Genomic DNA, 16059 nt, shown 5'->3' on the forward strand with positions numbered 1-16059 from the left:
TTGAAACTGTATGAAAATCAGAATCTGTTCATTTAATTCATTTAATCTATTTGGGCAAGTCATTGTAGTTGGTAGGGTTTTTTTCGTTTTACTGTTTGTTTTTGGTGGAGGAGGTAAGTTACTGTGGGATGTCAGTTTTGTGGGCACAGTGGCAAATTGTAGCAATTTCGGAGTTGCAAGATATATTTATCATTTTGGCATTCTTTTTGCATAGGAACCAATAGAAGTAAGCTCTTTTAAATATAATAGATCACAGGCAGCATTGCTACTATAGGTCTAGAATTTCTACTCCAAATAAATTTCCAAAGTAGAATGTTCATATAAACCTGCTCATTGTTCTTACAGAGATTAAAGAAGATATAGAATTCTGCCATGTGCTTTCTTTTAAATATCTTTAAGTTTCCTTTATTTCAGTTTGCTTCTGATTTATAAATTCTAGTTTCTATTTTGTGACTGCAGTGATATGTATCATAGTAGTTGACCATATTAAGACATTTTACTTGTTCTAAATATAAAAAATTAGTAAAAATGTATATATTAGTACTACCGATATGTATTATAAACAAAGATAGGTATTTTGAACAAAAACACTTAATTTTTTTTTTACTTTACTAACAGTTAAAACTAGATGTTATATCAGGAAGGACTGTATTAATATAAATTAATAATGACTGTGACTCTGGTTCCTTTTTGTAGGTCCAGCCTCATTATGAAATTTAATACTAAATAGAATTATCAAAATCCTATAAGGAAAAATCATACTGTTGATAAAAGCAATGTAGGAGTAGATATGTAACCTATACAAATGTTTTGTGAGGAACAGAACTTTGAAACTTTCTTTAGTTATTGACTCTAACATACTAATACTAGTAGTTATTTTAAGTAGATTCAAATCATTTTAATTCTCTAATCACTGAGTCACTGTATGTGATGAATTAACTTTTTTATGCATTTGGAATGCAATGAGCTATGTATCATTTTGGGGAGAATTGAGAAAATGGTCACTCAGGTCACTTTCCATATGATTTAAATGCTCTTGCATGAACCTCTCTTGAGAAAATTGTATTGGATCATCTTCTGCTCCTTTTAGCTCTAAGTGTATTTGATTCTATACTTTATCCACAAAATTAGTTTGATTTTAGACTTTGTAAGATTGGGGGAAGGGATCCTCTTCTGTATGTGATACTAAATAATTTCTGAGAAAAATACTTTTGACTAGTATTAACTAGTAGAAACTCATACCTGCCTATTTTATCCTACTTTATGTTGTATAAAAACCAGTCACAGTCGTGCTCAGCCCTTTTAAATCTGTGACAACATTTATTCTTTGCATTAATATGAATTTTTGTGTCATCTTAGTAAAACAAAATTATTTAGAAGGAACTGTCTTTTTAAAATTGAGTGTTTAAGGTAGAGATCGCTTTCTTATAGAATGATAAATAGATATTAAATATGTAGTTATAATACTTTTGTTCTAGACATTTATTCAGTCATTTGTTTAGTCATTTATTATATTACCTATCACATGTCAGGAACCACTGCTAGGTTTGGGGTATAAAAATGAAAAAGGCTAAATAGCTGTATGGTCCTTGATAACAGTATATATATATATATGTATACATATACATATATATATGTATATGTATACATATATATATATATATATAAAATGCTATGACTTTTGGTAATCTAGAGGGTGTTTTTGGTTTCTCTGGCCCTTGGGGTTTGATTGTTGTACCTGGTCTTATGTTACCACTGACCTCTTCATCACTACATCATCACCACAGTTTTCACTGTGTATAGTGAATGGAGGCAGTATGCATAGTGGTTAAGAGTAGGCTGTTTGGAGTGGCATAACCTAGGTTTCAGTTTGCATCTCTTTGCCTTACCAACCTAAAATGGTGATAATTTCCTACTTCTCAGGGTTTTGGTAGAATTGAATTAATACATATAATACACCTAGAGAAAGTTTATGATACAAAATGAGCATATAATACAAGTTAGCTGTTATTTTGTATACGTATGTGAAACTGCAGCATGTATATTTTGAAAAGTATATCAAAGATAGGTAGCTTTGTATGTTGGTGACAAATCCAAAAATAACTGTAGGTAGCCTTTTTCTTTTCTTTTTTTTTTTTTTTTAAAGATTTTATTTATTTATTTGACAGAGAGAAATTACAAGTACACTGAGAGGCAGGCAGAGAGAGAGAGAAGGAAGCAGGCTCCCTGCTGAGCAGAGAGCCCGATGCGGGACTCGATCCCAGGACCCTGAGATCATGACCTGAGCCGAAGGCAGCGGCTTAACCCACTGAGCCACCCAGGCGCCCTGGTAGCCTTTTTCTATTGGGTACTGTCATCACCTTTCACTGGGAATAAATTTTGCAACACCTGTGTTCTTTAGGATATCCTAAAAACAGTGACGATATTCACATTGCTTTAAACTTATACATTGAGGGAAGTTACAGTCATGTGGTATAAAACCATTTTTCCAGAGCCCTTTGTAGCAGTCCTCTCCTCGGATTTTTAGCAGGATGTTTGTTTCTTTAACATGATGAAATATTAGTAGAGTGCATATCAAAACCACTAACTTGATCTATTTTTCATGGGTTTAAAAATTTATAACTTCATTAGAATTTCATATTGACAAGTAATGAAAGGTCTTTTTAATAGAATATATTGGTAAATAGGTGTCAATAAAGGATTTTTGTGAATAGATGGTACTTAAAATGTTTATTTCCTCTTTATGCTTTAGTTATTTGAATATTTTATTCAGCAGTCAGTGGACTTGAAGTTATTTTATATGTAACCTGATCCAAGCTTGTGAAGCCTGTGTTGTGAATAATGTTTGGAGTCATAATAGACCCAGTTTTAAGAATGCAGTATTTACTGATTGTTCACAGGCTGCTTTAGAATTTAAGACTTTGTTATTTGTATTTAAGAATTCAGCATAGCGGGGCGCCTGGGTGGCTCAGTGGGTTAGTTAAGCCTCTGCTTTCGGCTCAGGTCATGATCTCAGGGTCCTGGGATCGAGCCCCACGTCAGGCTCTCTGCTCGGCGGGGGGAGCCTGCTTCTCCCTCTCTCTCTCCGCCTGCCTCTCTGCCTACTTGTGATCTCTCTGTCAAATAAAATCTTTAAAAAAAAAAAAAAAAAGAATTCAGCATAACAAGTATTTTACTAATGAAGCTGTTTAAATTTTGGGAATAAAATGTGTAACAACACTAAAATTGTTTTAAAATTATTTTCGAGCATTGTTTTAAATTATTTTAAATCATTTTTGTTTTAGCTAAGATGATATATTTGACTTTTAAAATTGATTTCTCCTCTTCATATTTTTCAGCTATGCTAAAGCAGCCTTTTGTTTAGAGGAGCTAATGATGACTAATCCACACAACCACTTATACTGTCAGCAGTATGCTGAAGTAAGTGCTTTCAAAAACAACAGGTGTACATGATTTTATTTTTGTTGGTGTTAGGTATTATTTTGGAACTAAGGATACGTCTTTAAATGAGGCACATATTTAAATATGTAAGGCATCTGATGAAAACTGTAGGTGTAAAAGTTTACATTTTTAATATTATAATGGGAATATGGCTTTAAAAATAAAAGCACTTACATAAAACAGTGAAATTCTTTGTATTTTTAATTATGTATTTTCTTTCCCAGTTAAGAACTAACCACAGTTGTTACCATTTAATGACTTTTGAGATGTTACAGTGATTGCGATTTTTAAATCTATATTCTAGGACATTCATACTAAGATCAGTATTTTTGGAAGTAGGAAGTATTTATCTTACTATTAAGAATTATAATACAACTGAATGCTCTAAGGTTAGAAGCATTTCATTAATAATAAATGTCAAGGTGACTAGTAAAGGGCAACTCAGTGTATGGAAGTATAGATTTAGAATGCTACTAATAGAAAATATTAAGTTGTGAGGCATTACCAAGGCAGTTGAAAAGAAATTATATTGGTTTTTTTATTGATAGTATTTTGTTTTAAAAAATACTCTGTGATCTTAATGTTCATAGAATAGGTTTTTCAGGGAGGTTATGCTTTAAAATTTAGCTTTATCAACTTTAAGATGAATTCTTTTAACATCTTGCATTTGTTTACAGAGTATCTGTTTCAGTTACTAATGCCCGTGGTATGATGAAACGTGCTGTATTTCAAAGTAGTAAAATAAACAGGTTACAGCACTCTGCAATTTTTAACAGGTTAAATATACCCAAGGTGGACTTGAAAACCTCGAACTTTCAAGAAAGTATTTTGCACAGGCACTGAAACTGAACAACAGAAATATGAGAGCTTTGTTTGGGCTTTACATGGTGAGTAGAGGTGCATGTTTAATGTTATTTTATGAATTCTGTCATTTAAAGTCCATTAAATATCCATCCAATCACTTCCCTCTGTTTGTATTTTATTGGTAAGCATATTTTTTTCCTCTAGTTAAAAATGAGCAAGAGGTTTTAAGGCAGTTTTATCTTTAAATGTTAATACATCCTATTTGACATTTTATTATTTTATTATTAATTATTTTATTTATTATTTAAAATATTTTCTATGCTATCAGAATTTAAGTCTGTTTTTTATGAAATACTAACAGATACAAAACTATATTATGTATCTTAATTGTTTTGATATTCTTAGATTTATGCCCAATATGTATTTCTTACCTTAAATTATAATTGTATGACATAGTTTTAAAGTATGCAATAAAAGACATTAGCAAAAAAAATCTCTACTTTCAAATTAAAATTTTTCTATGGTACAAAAAAGAGCTTGGAAATTGTGGGAAGCGTGTAAATATTTCTGTGGTTTATGTGTGCCAAGTGATGAACTTAGAAAAAGAGCTATGGGAAATAGAGCTTTAAAATATACATAGAATGAGCCCCTTCCTAGAGCCAGAAAACTTTTTTTTAATAGGCCCGTTTTTTGAAATTTTAATTTATTCTGGTCTTTTCAAGGACTTTGCGATTAATGTCTTGTTGAGGCTCAGTGAAAAAGAATTGATTGTAGAAATAGAGGCAGGAAGAAATATAAATGAAGTAATTTTTAGGAAAGGAATGGCAAAATGTGATTAGAAAATAGTTCAGGGAATTTCAAAAATTTTCCTGGATCTACCAGTGCCAATTGTAGTAGGTTGGAGGTGTGGTATAGTAGTGATGTTGTCTCTTTTTATCAAATAAATGAAAGACTAATTTAAAAATGAATAACAGTAGATTAGTAATGATATTTTATACATAACACTATGTGCTGGGCATTGTTTTGAACTCTATTTTTATTTTAAATCATTAATTCCTTATATCAGTTATTTGAAAAGATACTGTTACTACTACCATTTCATAGAAAGTGAACCTAAGACACAGTGGTCTAGTTAATTTGTCAAAAGATGAACACAGACTTACTAAGTGATTGAGCTGGGATATCAGCTCAGTCGGTTGATTGCAGACTCATTCTCTTAATTACTTCATTTGCTAAAATTCATACCAAAAAAGTGACATTAAAGACATAGACTTTTAAAAATAAGATTTGGGCCAGTAAGTTCCTAAATCCTCATTGCCAGAGGATGAAGGAGTGGGAAAGAACCTGTAACACAGGGTAGGTATAAAAGAAAGACTTGATTTTTTTTTTTATAATGACACAGATGAATCCTCTTAAGAATAAGATATATTTAAACACAAGATAAAAGATCTTCCTCTCCCCAGAAATATAATATATGCTTAAAAATTAGTATATAATTTTGGTGGTTTACAGATTCTTTCATGGATCCTAGATTAACAATCCCTTGTTTAAGTACATTTTTTAAAAGGAGAGAATGGATCTGTCAAATTGCTGTGATTCTAACTGGTGCTGTGGAACATAGTATGGAAACTCTTGGTAAAGTGAAAAGAGAACTAGATTGGAAGTGAGGATCTCTATTTTTAAAGCTCTAAATAACTTGATTTGGTCAAGTCAAATCACTACTAATGGACTTAAATTTTTTTTCACCTGTTAGTGTCGGAAAATGCACTAAATTATTTTTGAGATTCCTTCTTACATTAATATTGAGTAATTTTATAATTCTGACATTGGAAAGCTGAAGCAATACAGTAGTAAAGAACTAGAAATCATAATAAAAAATAATAATGACCTTCAATATCCTATAGTATTTAAGTGATATTCTACAGTATTTAATTTTACCTTTAAGAGTTGTGGTGGATAACTAATAAAATTAATTTAGATATTTAAGATGCTCTTTCTCTTTTTGTCACTTTGTATTTTAAACTATGTTTTCATTTTTAAACACTAATTTCATTCCACTTTGTTTTTAAAGTTGTTTTGGTATTCTTTGCTATCCCTTGCAGATATGAGCCTTACATGTTTTTTATTTTTTATTTTTTTATTTTTTATTATCTTGGCTAGAAAAAAGGAATTTTGTTTTTGATGTTTCTTTTTTGTTTTCAGTCGGCGAGTCATATTGCTTCTAATCCAAAAGCAAGTGCAAAAACAAAAAAGGACAACATGAAATATGCTAGTTGGGCAGCTAGTCAAATAAACAGAGCTTATCAGGTCAGTACTGATAGTTTTATATTATATAGGTTAGTTAATATATTTCTTAATTGTTTTTGTTTTAGCAAATTAACAAAGCCAAATGTCTGTCATTGAACTGGTATTCCTTTGGGTCTTAATCTAATGTATTTTAACTGTGTAGAACTAACATGTAGGATCACTTATTTTTTTCTTTTTTCAAAAGCAGTCCATTACTATTAGATCCCTTAAATAGCCTTACTATCTGGAAATTTCAGTAGTCAGCATTTGACAAATAAAAAGTGATTCTAAAAATCCAGAAAAGGTAAACAAATTGTGCGGTGTATTTTAGAAACAAATTGTGCAGTGTATTTTAGGTGTGTTATATATTAATTAGAGTATCTCAGGTAATTAAAAGGGAGGAAGAAAAGCCTAAAAGTAAACTAGCCAGACTATATAAAAAAGTTTTTGTACTCTGCTTACGTGTCAGATCTTATCTGAAACTTCTCCACTCATTTCTCAGTTTTTTGAAGCTTGTCGCTGGGAGATTCTTCAGAGAGAACTCATAGCAAAACAATATCTTCTTACAGACTGCATGTTGATAGAATTGTCTCTCTGTAGTCTTTATATTTGAGGGATAATGTTGGCTTTTTATACAACCTTTGGCTCATATTTACTTAAGTATCTTAAACGTACTGTTTCATTGTGTTTTAGGATAAGATACTGCTGTTAAGAAGTCTTATTCTGCCCTGATTTTCTTTCCCTGAGTGACTTAAACTTTTTGTCTCGATGTCCAAAGGAATTTTTTCTTTATCATTAAAATTCAGTAGCTTTACTACAGTATGTTTTATTGATTGTTATTGGGTCAGTTTTCCCAAATATACAATAAACCCATTTAATATGTAAATTTAATCCTCTTTTAATCTGCAAAGAGTTGCTTTTGTGTTAAATATTTTTTGTTAGCCTAAGTTTTTTTCCCACGTCTCTAATTATAAGTTTATTGGATTTCCTTTCTCACCTCTTTACACTGTCATTCATTTTCTTTCAAATCTTTTTTGTTATTTTCTTTTTTTTTCCTTCTGTATTAATTTTTTTATGGAGTTAATCTGTATTCTCTTTTTGTTGTTGCTGTTCTCCTTGTTTAAATCAGATAGTTTTTATTAGGGGGCGGGTTTGGAGTGAGGGCGTCAGAGATAGGATAACTTTCCCAGCTTGTCTTTTTATGGCTTCCATTTTATTTTAGAGAAGCTAAATATGACCTTTCTGTATGCATGGTCTTTCTCAGAAAGATTTTGTCTTCTGCCTTCTGTTCTACTCTTGGATCTCTGTAGATCTTGAATTTTGAGGTGTTGCTCTCAGCTTGAAATGTTGCATTTTGTTGTTAGTTTTATTTATTTTGTTCTGGGATTTGCAGCCTGTGGACACCCCTACCTTCCTCTTATCTACTCCTTTCTCTTATCTGAACCATCTTGCTTTTTTACCCCTAGTGTTTCTGCCCTGTTCAGTTTGGTTTCAGTTTCTGGTGATTATTCTTTACTGTGAGGTTTTTTCCCTCCTGGAAGAGGTTGTTTGCTGGACATATTAGAGATTTTGAGGTTGTAGACTTGTTTAACCTCGTATTTGATTTAGAGCTTTGAGACTGTCCTGGCTTTGCAGGCCATTTGCAGAGTCATCAGTTCATACTTTTTTCATTTCTGTGGCTTGTAGAGGACTAGGTTGTACATCCTACCATACATACTCCTATCATACAGCCGTCAATCTTTTGTAGATATTGTCACTGTTGGTGATAAAAACCACATTACAGGGTTTGGGAGGATTACCTCTAGTGTAGTTTTTTTGAAGATGTTCTCTTTAGGCTTGTTTTCTGTTATTTTGTTTTTGGTACTGTTTCTTTTGTTTTTGTGCTCCTGATTGGAGAAGGTTGGGGAGATTAAAAAAATTTAATGTCCACATGATCACATTATTTAAAGTCACTTTAATGTATTTTCATTATATATAATTGAGGATATTAGTTCTGTTGGCATATTGTGAGTCAGAATATTTATAAACAGATAGGCTGTGCTTCTTCAAATGCATTTACTTTGAGATAGCATAGATTATAGTAGGGTTCTACACGTAATAGGTCTAGAGCGTGTCTTTATGTGTGTGTGTGTTTTAAAGATAAGACTTAGATAATAAATAAATGTTATAATAAATAATAAAATCTAATGTAATGGTTTACAGGCTACATCCTTGTTTTTTAAGCTATTTTTGAGAAACAATTAGCAGGTCAGAGAGTGCTTTTTTTGACATGGCATGGATATATTTTTAAAATCAGTTTTTATTACAACATGCATAGAAAAAAGAATCCAAGTCATAAATATACATTTTAATGAATTACATGAGGTAAATATATCCAGGTCAAGAAATAGAAACATTACAGTACTCCAGAGCCCTCATAGTTCATCCTCTTAATTTCTGTTTCTGTTAACCTCAAGAGTGTTGATTGATAATCCCAGAGTCTTGGCTTATTTTTGATTATGGTATCATAGTATATTCATTTTTGTCTACTCTATTTCATTGTTATGTTTATTTATCCCTCTTTGTGTCCGTAGTTCATTCATTTTCATTGTACTATAGTCTATTGTATGAACATACTACACTTTAGTCAGTTGTTGATAGGCATTTGGGTTACTTTTGTTTGGGACTATTTTGAACAATACTACATTGAATGTTGCTGCGTAGTCTTTTGGTATAGATGTACTTCTAATGGGTGTATACCTTTGAGTGGAAATACTGGGTCATAATTTGTTTTCCATATTAGTTGTTTATAGTCTCACCAGCCATGTTTGGTAGTTCTTGTAGTTCCACATCTTTATCAATATTTGGTCCTATCAATTTTTATAATTACAGCCATTCTGGAGTATGTATAGTATCTTGTAGTTTCATTTTGCATCTCCCTGATGACCAGTGAGATTGAACACTTTTTCATATGTTTATTAGCTATTTGGATATATCTTTCATGAAGTGTCTTTTTAATGGGTTTATGACTTTTTATTTTTTCAGTTTTCTGATTATGAGCTTTTTGTTATATGTGCAGTAAATTTCTTCACCTTCTTATTTGCTATTTCTCTCAAATGATATTGATGTATGAAAGTTCTAAAGTGAAATATCATTTATATTCTTTAATGGAATATGAATGAAATATCATTTATATTCTTTAATAATGTTTTGTATTGTTTAAGAGGTCAGTTGCTACTCATAGTCATACAGATAATTTTGTGTGTCTTTAGAGGTTTTTTCCTTCTACTTTTTGTATTTAGATCTACAGCCCATTTGGAATGGATTTCTATGTAGGAAGAGAAATAAGGGTCAATTTTCCCCCAAGTAGCAATTTAGAGAATTTCTGTCCATTTCTGTATTCTGTCATGGGTCCCATGTGTGGAAGTTAGTATTACCGTGTAGGAGTTAAGAGAAAAATACAAATGTTGGATCCATATTGTCTATGTTCAGAGTTTGACTCTGACATTTATTACTACTACTACTACTACTACTACTACTATTATTATTTAGTTTCTTTTTTAAAAAATTTATATATTTTTATTAACATATAATGTATTATTTGCCCCAGGCTACCTGTCTGTGAATCATCAGGCTTACATAATTCACAGCACTCACCATAGCACATACCCTCCCCAGTGTCCATAACCCAGCCATCCTATCCCTCCCCCCTCCAACCCCCAGCAACCCTCACTTTGTTTCCTTAGGTTAAGAGGCTCTTAGGGTTTGTCTCCCTCTGCGGTCCCATCTTTGTTTCATTTTTCCATCCCTACCCCCCATGACCACCCGCCCTGCCTCTCAAATTCCTCATATCAGGGAGATCATATTCTGACATTTATTATTTATGTGATTTTGGATAAATTATATACTGTCTCTGGGTCTAGCTTTTCATCTGCAAGATGGACACAATAGAAGTTTCTGAGGGATAATTTTCATGAAAGAAATGTCAGATATAAATGTCTGCAGCTATAAATGCAGTTTTTCACTCTCTTCTCTTTTTCTCAGGTGAACGATTGATCGTCTACCCTCACTTGTTTTCTCTTTTCATTTCAGATTTAAAGCTCTATTCAGTATCTAAATTCAGAGTTTAGTTTTGTTTTCCTTTCTCCCGGTCTCTTCAGTAATACAAGGACAGACAAGTACACCCTTCCCTGCCTTTTGAGATGCACCTTATCACCGGACATGAACCTATCATTTTAGTATTTTAAACCATTGTTCATAGGTCTAAGCCTTGTTCTTTAGTACCCTCCCTGCCATTTACCTCCCTGCTGTTCCTTTTTTTTTTTTTTTCTAAATCTTGCCTTAACTAGATCCATTCTTTTACACTTATTTTATAAAGTCTCAGTGTTCTTTGGAAGGAGCTCTAGGAGTGTCACTGGTACTCTTCAGTATTTGAGTTTTGTATCAGAAACTCCTTAGTCCACAGCAATGTTTTGCACATCTTTACTGAAGATATGATTTGTCTTCTCTTGACTCTATAGGATCGAAGAAAGAACTTTTGCCAGTTTCTGTCATTTTAGATACCACTGCAGGAAGACAGCACATCTTTCAGTTGGTCTTGTTAGGTTTCTCTATAGCAACACCAATACTCCTCAGCTAAACCCATCATGCCAAATTTACTTGCCCTTAGGCACCAGTAACAGGTTTTAAATAAAGTTTCTTTGTGCTTTTAAAACTTGTATATTCTGTGCTTTTTCTGTAGAGGATCTGGGTTCTTTCTGTGAATCAGATTCCATAAATACTTCTATTCGTTACCTTTTGCTAACTTAGTGAGTTAAAATAACAACTTATTTATGTTTGATTCTATAGGTATGCTGTTTGGCTTGGGCTAAGTTGAGTAATTCTGTTCGTCTCAACTGGGCTTATTTATGTTTCTGCAATGGTTATGCTGGTGGTTGATGGCCTTACTTAAATATCTGACTTTGACTGTCAGCTTGGAGTGCTGGGCTTTTGTGTTTCTCATTTGGCAGCCTAGCTTGGACTTAACTCATGTGGTGGTCTCAGAGTTCCAAGAGTAGCAAACAGGCAAGCTCCTTTTTGAGTTTCTGTGTCACATAGAGCTAATTTTCCATTGAGCAAAAGCAAGTCACATGGTCATCCCAGATTCAGAGGATGTAATACTTCACCTTTTAATGGGAAGAGAAATATGTGGTCATTTGGCAATTTATTACACTATTGTAAAGCTCTATAGTTCCACCTCCTGTTTTCATTTATTTTTGCCTTTTTCTCTTTATCTGCTTTATTGAGGGATGATTTATAGACAATAACGTGCACAGGTTTTAAATGCACAGTTGAGTTCTGACAAATACATACTTCTTTCTCACCATCACCCCATTCAAGATATGCAGCATTTTGGTCACTGCAGGAAGTCCCTTCTGCCACTCTGTAGTCAGTCCGTCCTGACATTGCAGACCAGGACTGATATGATTTTTATCACTATAAATTAGTTTTGCCTGTACTAGAATTTTATATAAATGAGATCATAGGTTATGTACTCTTTTGTGCCTGGCTTCTTTCACTCAGTATAATGTTTCTGAAATTCATCCATTCCCTGTTCCAATTTATTTATCCTAGTACTTCGTCTACCCATATTATTTTCCACAAATTATGCAAAGGTAAATTGTAGCCCAACTTCTCCCACTTATCACAGTGGATAAATTATTGATCTTTGAATGTGATAAATAAGTTTTTATTATTTGAGTGTGCTTTCTGGTGAGTTTTCTTTAGGATCCATAGGGAGTTATGAAAGAAGAATTTATTTAAGTAAAATCTAACTGTATGAAAACAAAAATGCAGGATTTGTGATTAATGTGGAAAGTACAACTTTCAGAGATTGACATTTTAGTAATTAGGTAAATCTCTGGGATCTAATTGATAGTTTTATGACTCATGTCTAGGCATATAAACAAGTATAAAGTATATTATAAATACTTCTTATTGTAATGTTTTTCTAAGCATTTGTAAATTAGAGAAAATGAGATTTTAAGAACTGGTTTTCCTTCTTTCTTTCTACTTAATAATGAAACAGAATATGGCTACTACTTGCTCTTCAATTAGGTAATTGGTTTAGCATGTTCAGTATAGGCAGGCAAGTTTGATTAATGCTCATGAAAAACTTTAATGTGAACCTACTCACAATAATTTTCCAGATAAATGCTTCTTTAGTACACTGTTAAATTTCTCTGTGCTAGCAATCCATATGTTATTTATGATTGTAGAGGTGATTCTGTTACTATCCTTTTGGGAAATGGAAAATTAAATCATGATTTGAGGGAAAAATAGGATTCCGGCTTAATCAGTTAAATTGCCGTATAATTCTGGAATAGACAAAATAATTGCATGTCAGACAAAATTTGAAGTGATAGATTTATATTTCCAACTTTCCTTTTATTTGTTCTGACACAAATAAGTTTGGTTTATTCTAAACTGCACTGGTTGTCAGTAGTGTTGACAATCTAGGTGATTTTTAAAAATTTGCTAATTAAAAAAATTACAGATTATATTTACTACTATTATGTTTAAGAACAAATCAAGGAAAGTACTGTATTTTAAAATTCTGGTTATGACTTCAGCTCTACAGAAAATTTTCATTATTCTGTTTTGCTAATTAAAATATTGGAGTAAATGTCACTATGTGGTATCCTATTTTGCTCAGAACCATCAAAGCTTTTTCTTAGAATTAGACCTTTAAGTATCTGATTAGGACCATTCCTGTTTACTTTGGATAGGCAGTAGTAAAAGAAAGGGCTTTCTGTTCTTGGTAAGTCCTTGTGAAAGTGAATTTACCAGCTGGATAGTAGTAATAACACACCCCACATCCTTTGGTCATCTTGGAAAATTATGAAAAGGCAGAGTTTTAAATGTTGTGTTGTTATTGACCGTATTTTATTATTATGAATTATATATTTAGCATCTGAATTCCTTGAATTAGTAATGTTTTGTGAAGGGTAAAGTGATCTTGATTCTTATGAAAAGCTTTTCTCTTCCCCTGGCATTTCTTCTAGAAATCTCCTTTATTTACTCTATCAAATCAAGAGTCAGCCATAGAAGCTAATGGTGTAGGAAGTAGGAGAATCATAATGTTAACCTGTAGCCAGAAAGGTCAGAGGCAGGTTACCAATTCCTGAAGTCTGTTGCTTCTGTGATTTTACCTGTGCTTGATCACTTAATCTTTCTCAACAGGTCATGAGAAGTTTGCCAAATTAAGTTAATTACAAAAGAGAAGGAACACATCATAAATCAGTTGCTAAGTGCTTAAGACAGCATTGGTATTTGCAGGGAAGATCAGTCACTAGAAAATGTATTGAGTGCTTAGATGTTATTTTGAAAATACTATATTTTGCTAATAGCAGAAGTTAATACTTTAACCAGGGCCTTAGGGAATATAGATATTTTCATAATAAACCTTCTCTTAACTGCATAAGGAACAGTTATTTAGTAAATCTATAATATTCAGTCAAACTGATAAATGATGAGAATAGTCATCATTAGAAAACCCATTTTAAAATCATCATAGGATGTTCAGCAGTGTTTTTCTTACTGATTATGTGCACTATATTTAGTATGCCATGAATTTGGCTTTTAAATATGCAAAGATACCATTTTTAATCCATTGTATTTTGTTTTCAATATAAAATCCAATCCGAGCTTGGTTTTATAAAATAAATTACAACTTCATAAATTAGAAATCATATTTCAAAACATATTTACCTCATTTTAATATGTAGCGTAGAGTTTTATTTGACAGTTCTTTACTGTAGAAACCTATCTTGTCAACTCATAATTACAGAAAAATTTTAAAGATTGTGACTGACTTTAAATAATTTTAGAGATGTGCAACTTTAAAATATTTAATAGAAATTACATTTACATTTTACTTTAGTTGAAATTGTAAACATTTGTTTAGAAGAAGTAGAAAATTAAATATTAAATTTCACTTATAAATTATGCTTTTTATTTCATAAAAATTTTCTAGTTAAAAGAAGATAGTTTTAAAATCAAATTTATGTTTTTATAAGTTACCACACTACTTAATGAAAATGTAAACCCCAAATATAGAGCATTGGTGAAAGAAATTCAAGACAATACAAGCAAAATAGAAGAATATTCCATACTCATGGGTTGGGAGAATAGTAATTGTTAAAAGGTGCATAATGCCCCAAAGCAGTCTGCAGATTTATTCAGTCCCTATCAAAATACCAACAGTATTGTTCACAGAACTAGAACAAATAATCCTAAATTTGTATGGAACCATGAAAGACCCCGAATAGCCAAAGCAATCTTGAAAAACAAACAACAAAAAAAGCCGGAGGTATCACAATTCCAGATTTCAAGTTATATTACAAAGCTTTAGTAATCAAAACAGTATGATACTGGTACAAAAATAGATACGTAGATCAGTGGAACAGGATAGAGAGCCCAGAAACAAATCCATGTTTATATGGTTAATTAATCTTTACCAGAAGAGGCAAGAATATGCAATGGGAAAAGACAAACCTTTCAACAAAATGGTGTTGGGAAAACTGGTCAGCCACATGCAAAAGAATGGGATGGGCCCATTTTCTTACACCATACAGAAAAGTAAACTCAAAAAGCATTAAAGACCTGAACGTGAGACCTGAAACCATAAAAATCCTAGAAGAGAGCAAAGGCAAAAATTTCTCTGACATTGGCTGTAGCAATATTTTTCTAGCTAGGTCTCTGGAGATAAGGGAAATAAAAGCAAAGAATAAAACCCAAGTCCTGTTTTATTGAAGAAAAGATATTTGATTCCATGCTAGTGATAAAATAGATAAAGTTAACTCTCGTTAGCAAAGTGAAGGTAAGATTGTGATTTTGAACCTGCCATGAAATTGAACCTAATTGCATTTTTTTTTTTAAACAGTTTGCAGGTCGAAGTAAGAAGGAAACCAAATACTCTCTTAAGGCAGTCGAAGACATGTTGGAAACACTGCAGATCACCCAGTCTTAAGGTTTCAAACTCTTACATTTCACAACTGCACAATTGAACTTACTGGCCTATGACTTATTTACTAAATGCCTAGTGCTATTTATATACTAATTTTTTGTTAAGAGGGCAATTGTAAAGAATGTTTATATAAACCTAAAAATGCCTTTTATTCTAAGCAGGAAGATGGAGAAAGTCCACGGAAGAGAGATTTAATAAGATTCATATTGATTGTACATCATTCTCTTCATATCACACATATATAACTTCTTTTAAACCACAACCTGATGTAGAAATCCCATAAATAAATCATGTGATTTATTAAACTTGCATCTGAAGATTCTAGATTCTTTTTGTTACACTCAAATAGTGATATATTTTTTAGAATTCAGTTTCTAGTCAGCTTTTTTTTGTTTGTGATAAGAAATATATAGCATGCGTTGCTGACAAGGAAAATGTTGGCAGATTATCTCTTTATAGTGTCAAGATTTTTGCTGTGCATTCCAGTAGGCTGTTGTTTTATGTCCTGTAATGTTACTCTGATAAATCTTTCTTAATAATGT

The 16059-nt window shown here is 32.0% G+C and overlaps 1 protein-coding gene across 1 annotated transcript in view; it reads left to right on the forward strand.

The window, feature by feature from the left end:
• The window catches only part of EMC2 (ER membrane protein complex subunit 2), a 42489-nt gene extending 26661 nt beyond the window's left edge, over positions 1-15828 (forward strand). Inside the window, exons 8-12 of the mRNA XM_032316337.1 lie at positions 3339-3420; positions 4218-4328; positions 6448-6552; positions 15434-15521; positions 15676-15828. Of these exons, the coding sequence (XP_032172228.1) occupies positions 3339-3420; positions 4218-4328; positions 6448-6552; positions 15434-15520 (385 nt within the window). The 3' untranslated portion in view covers position 15521; positions 15676-15828. The remainder of the gene's footprint in view (positions 1-3338; positions 3421-4217; positions 4329-6447; positions 6553-15433; positions 15522-15675) is intronic.
• Positions 15829-16059: the final 231 nt, after the last annotated feature.

Source organism: Mustela erminea, chromosome 16 (genome assembly GCF_009829155.1).
Source record: "Mustela erminea isolate mMusErm1 chromosome 16, mMusErm1.Pri, whole genome shotgun sequence".
NCBI lineage: Eukaryota > Metazoa > Chordata > Mammalia > Carnivora > Mustelidae > Mustela > Mustela erminea.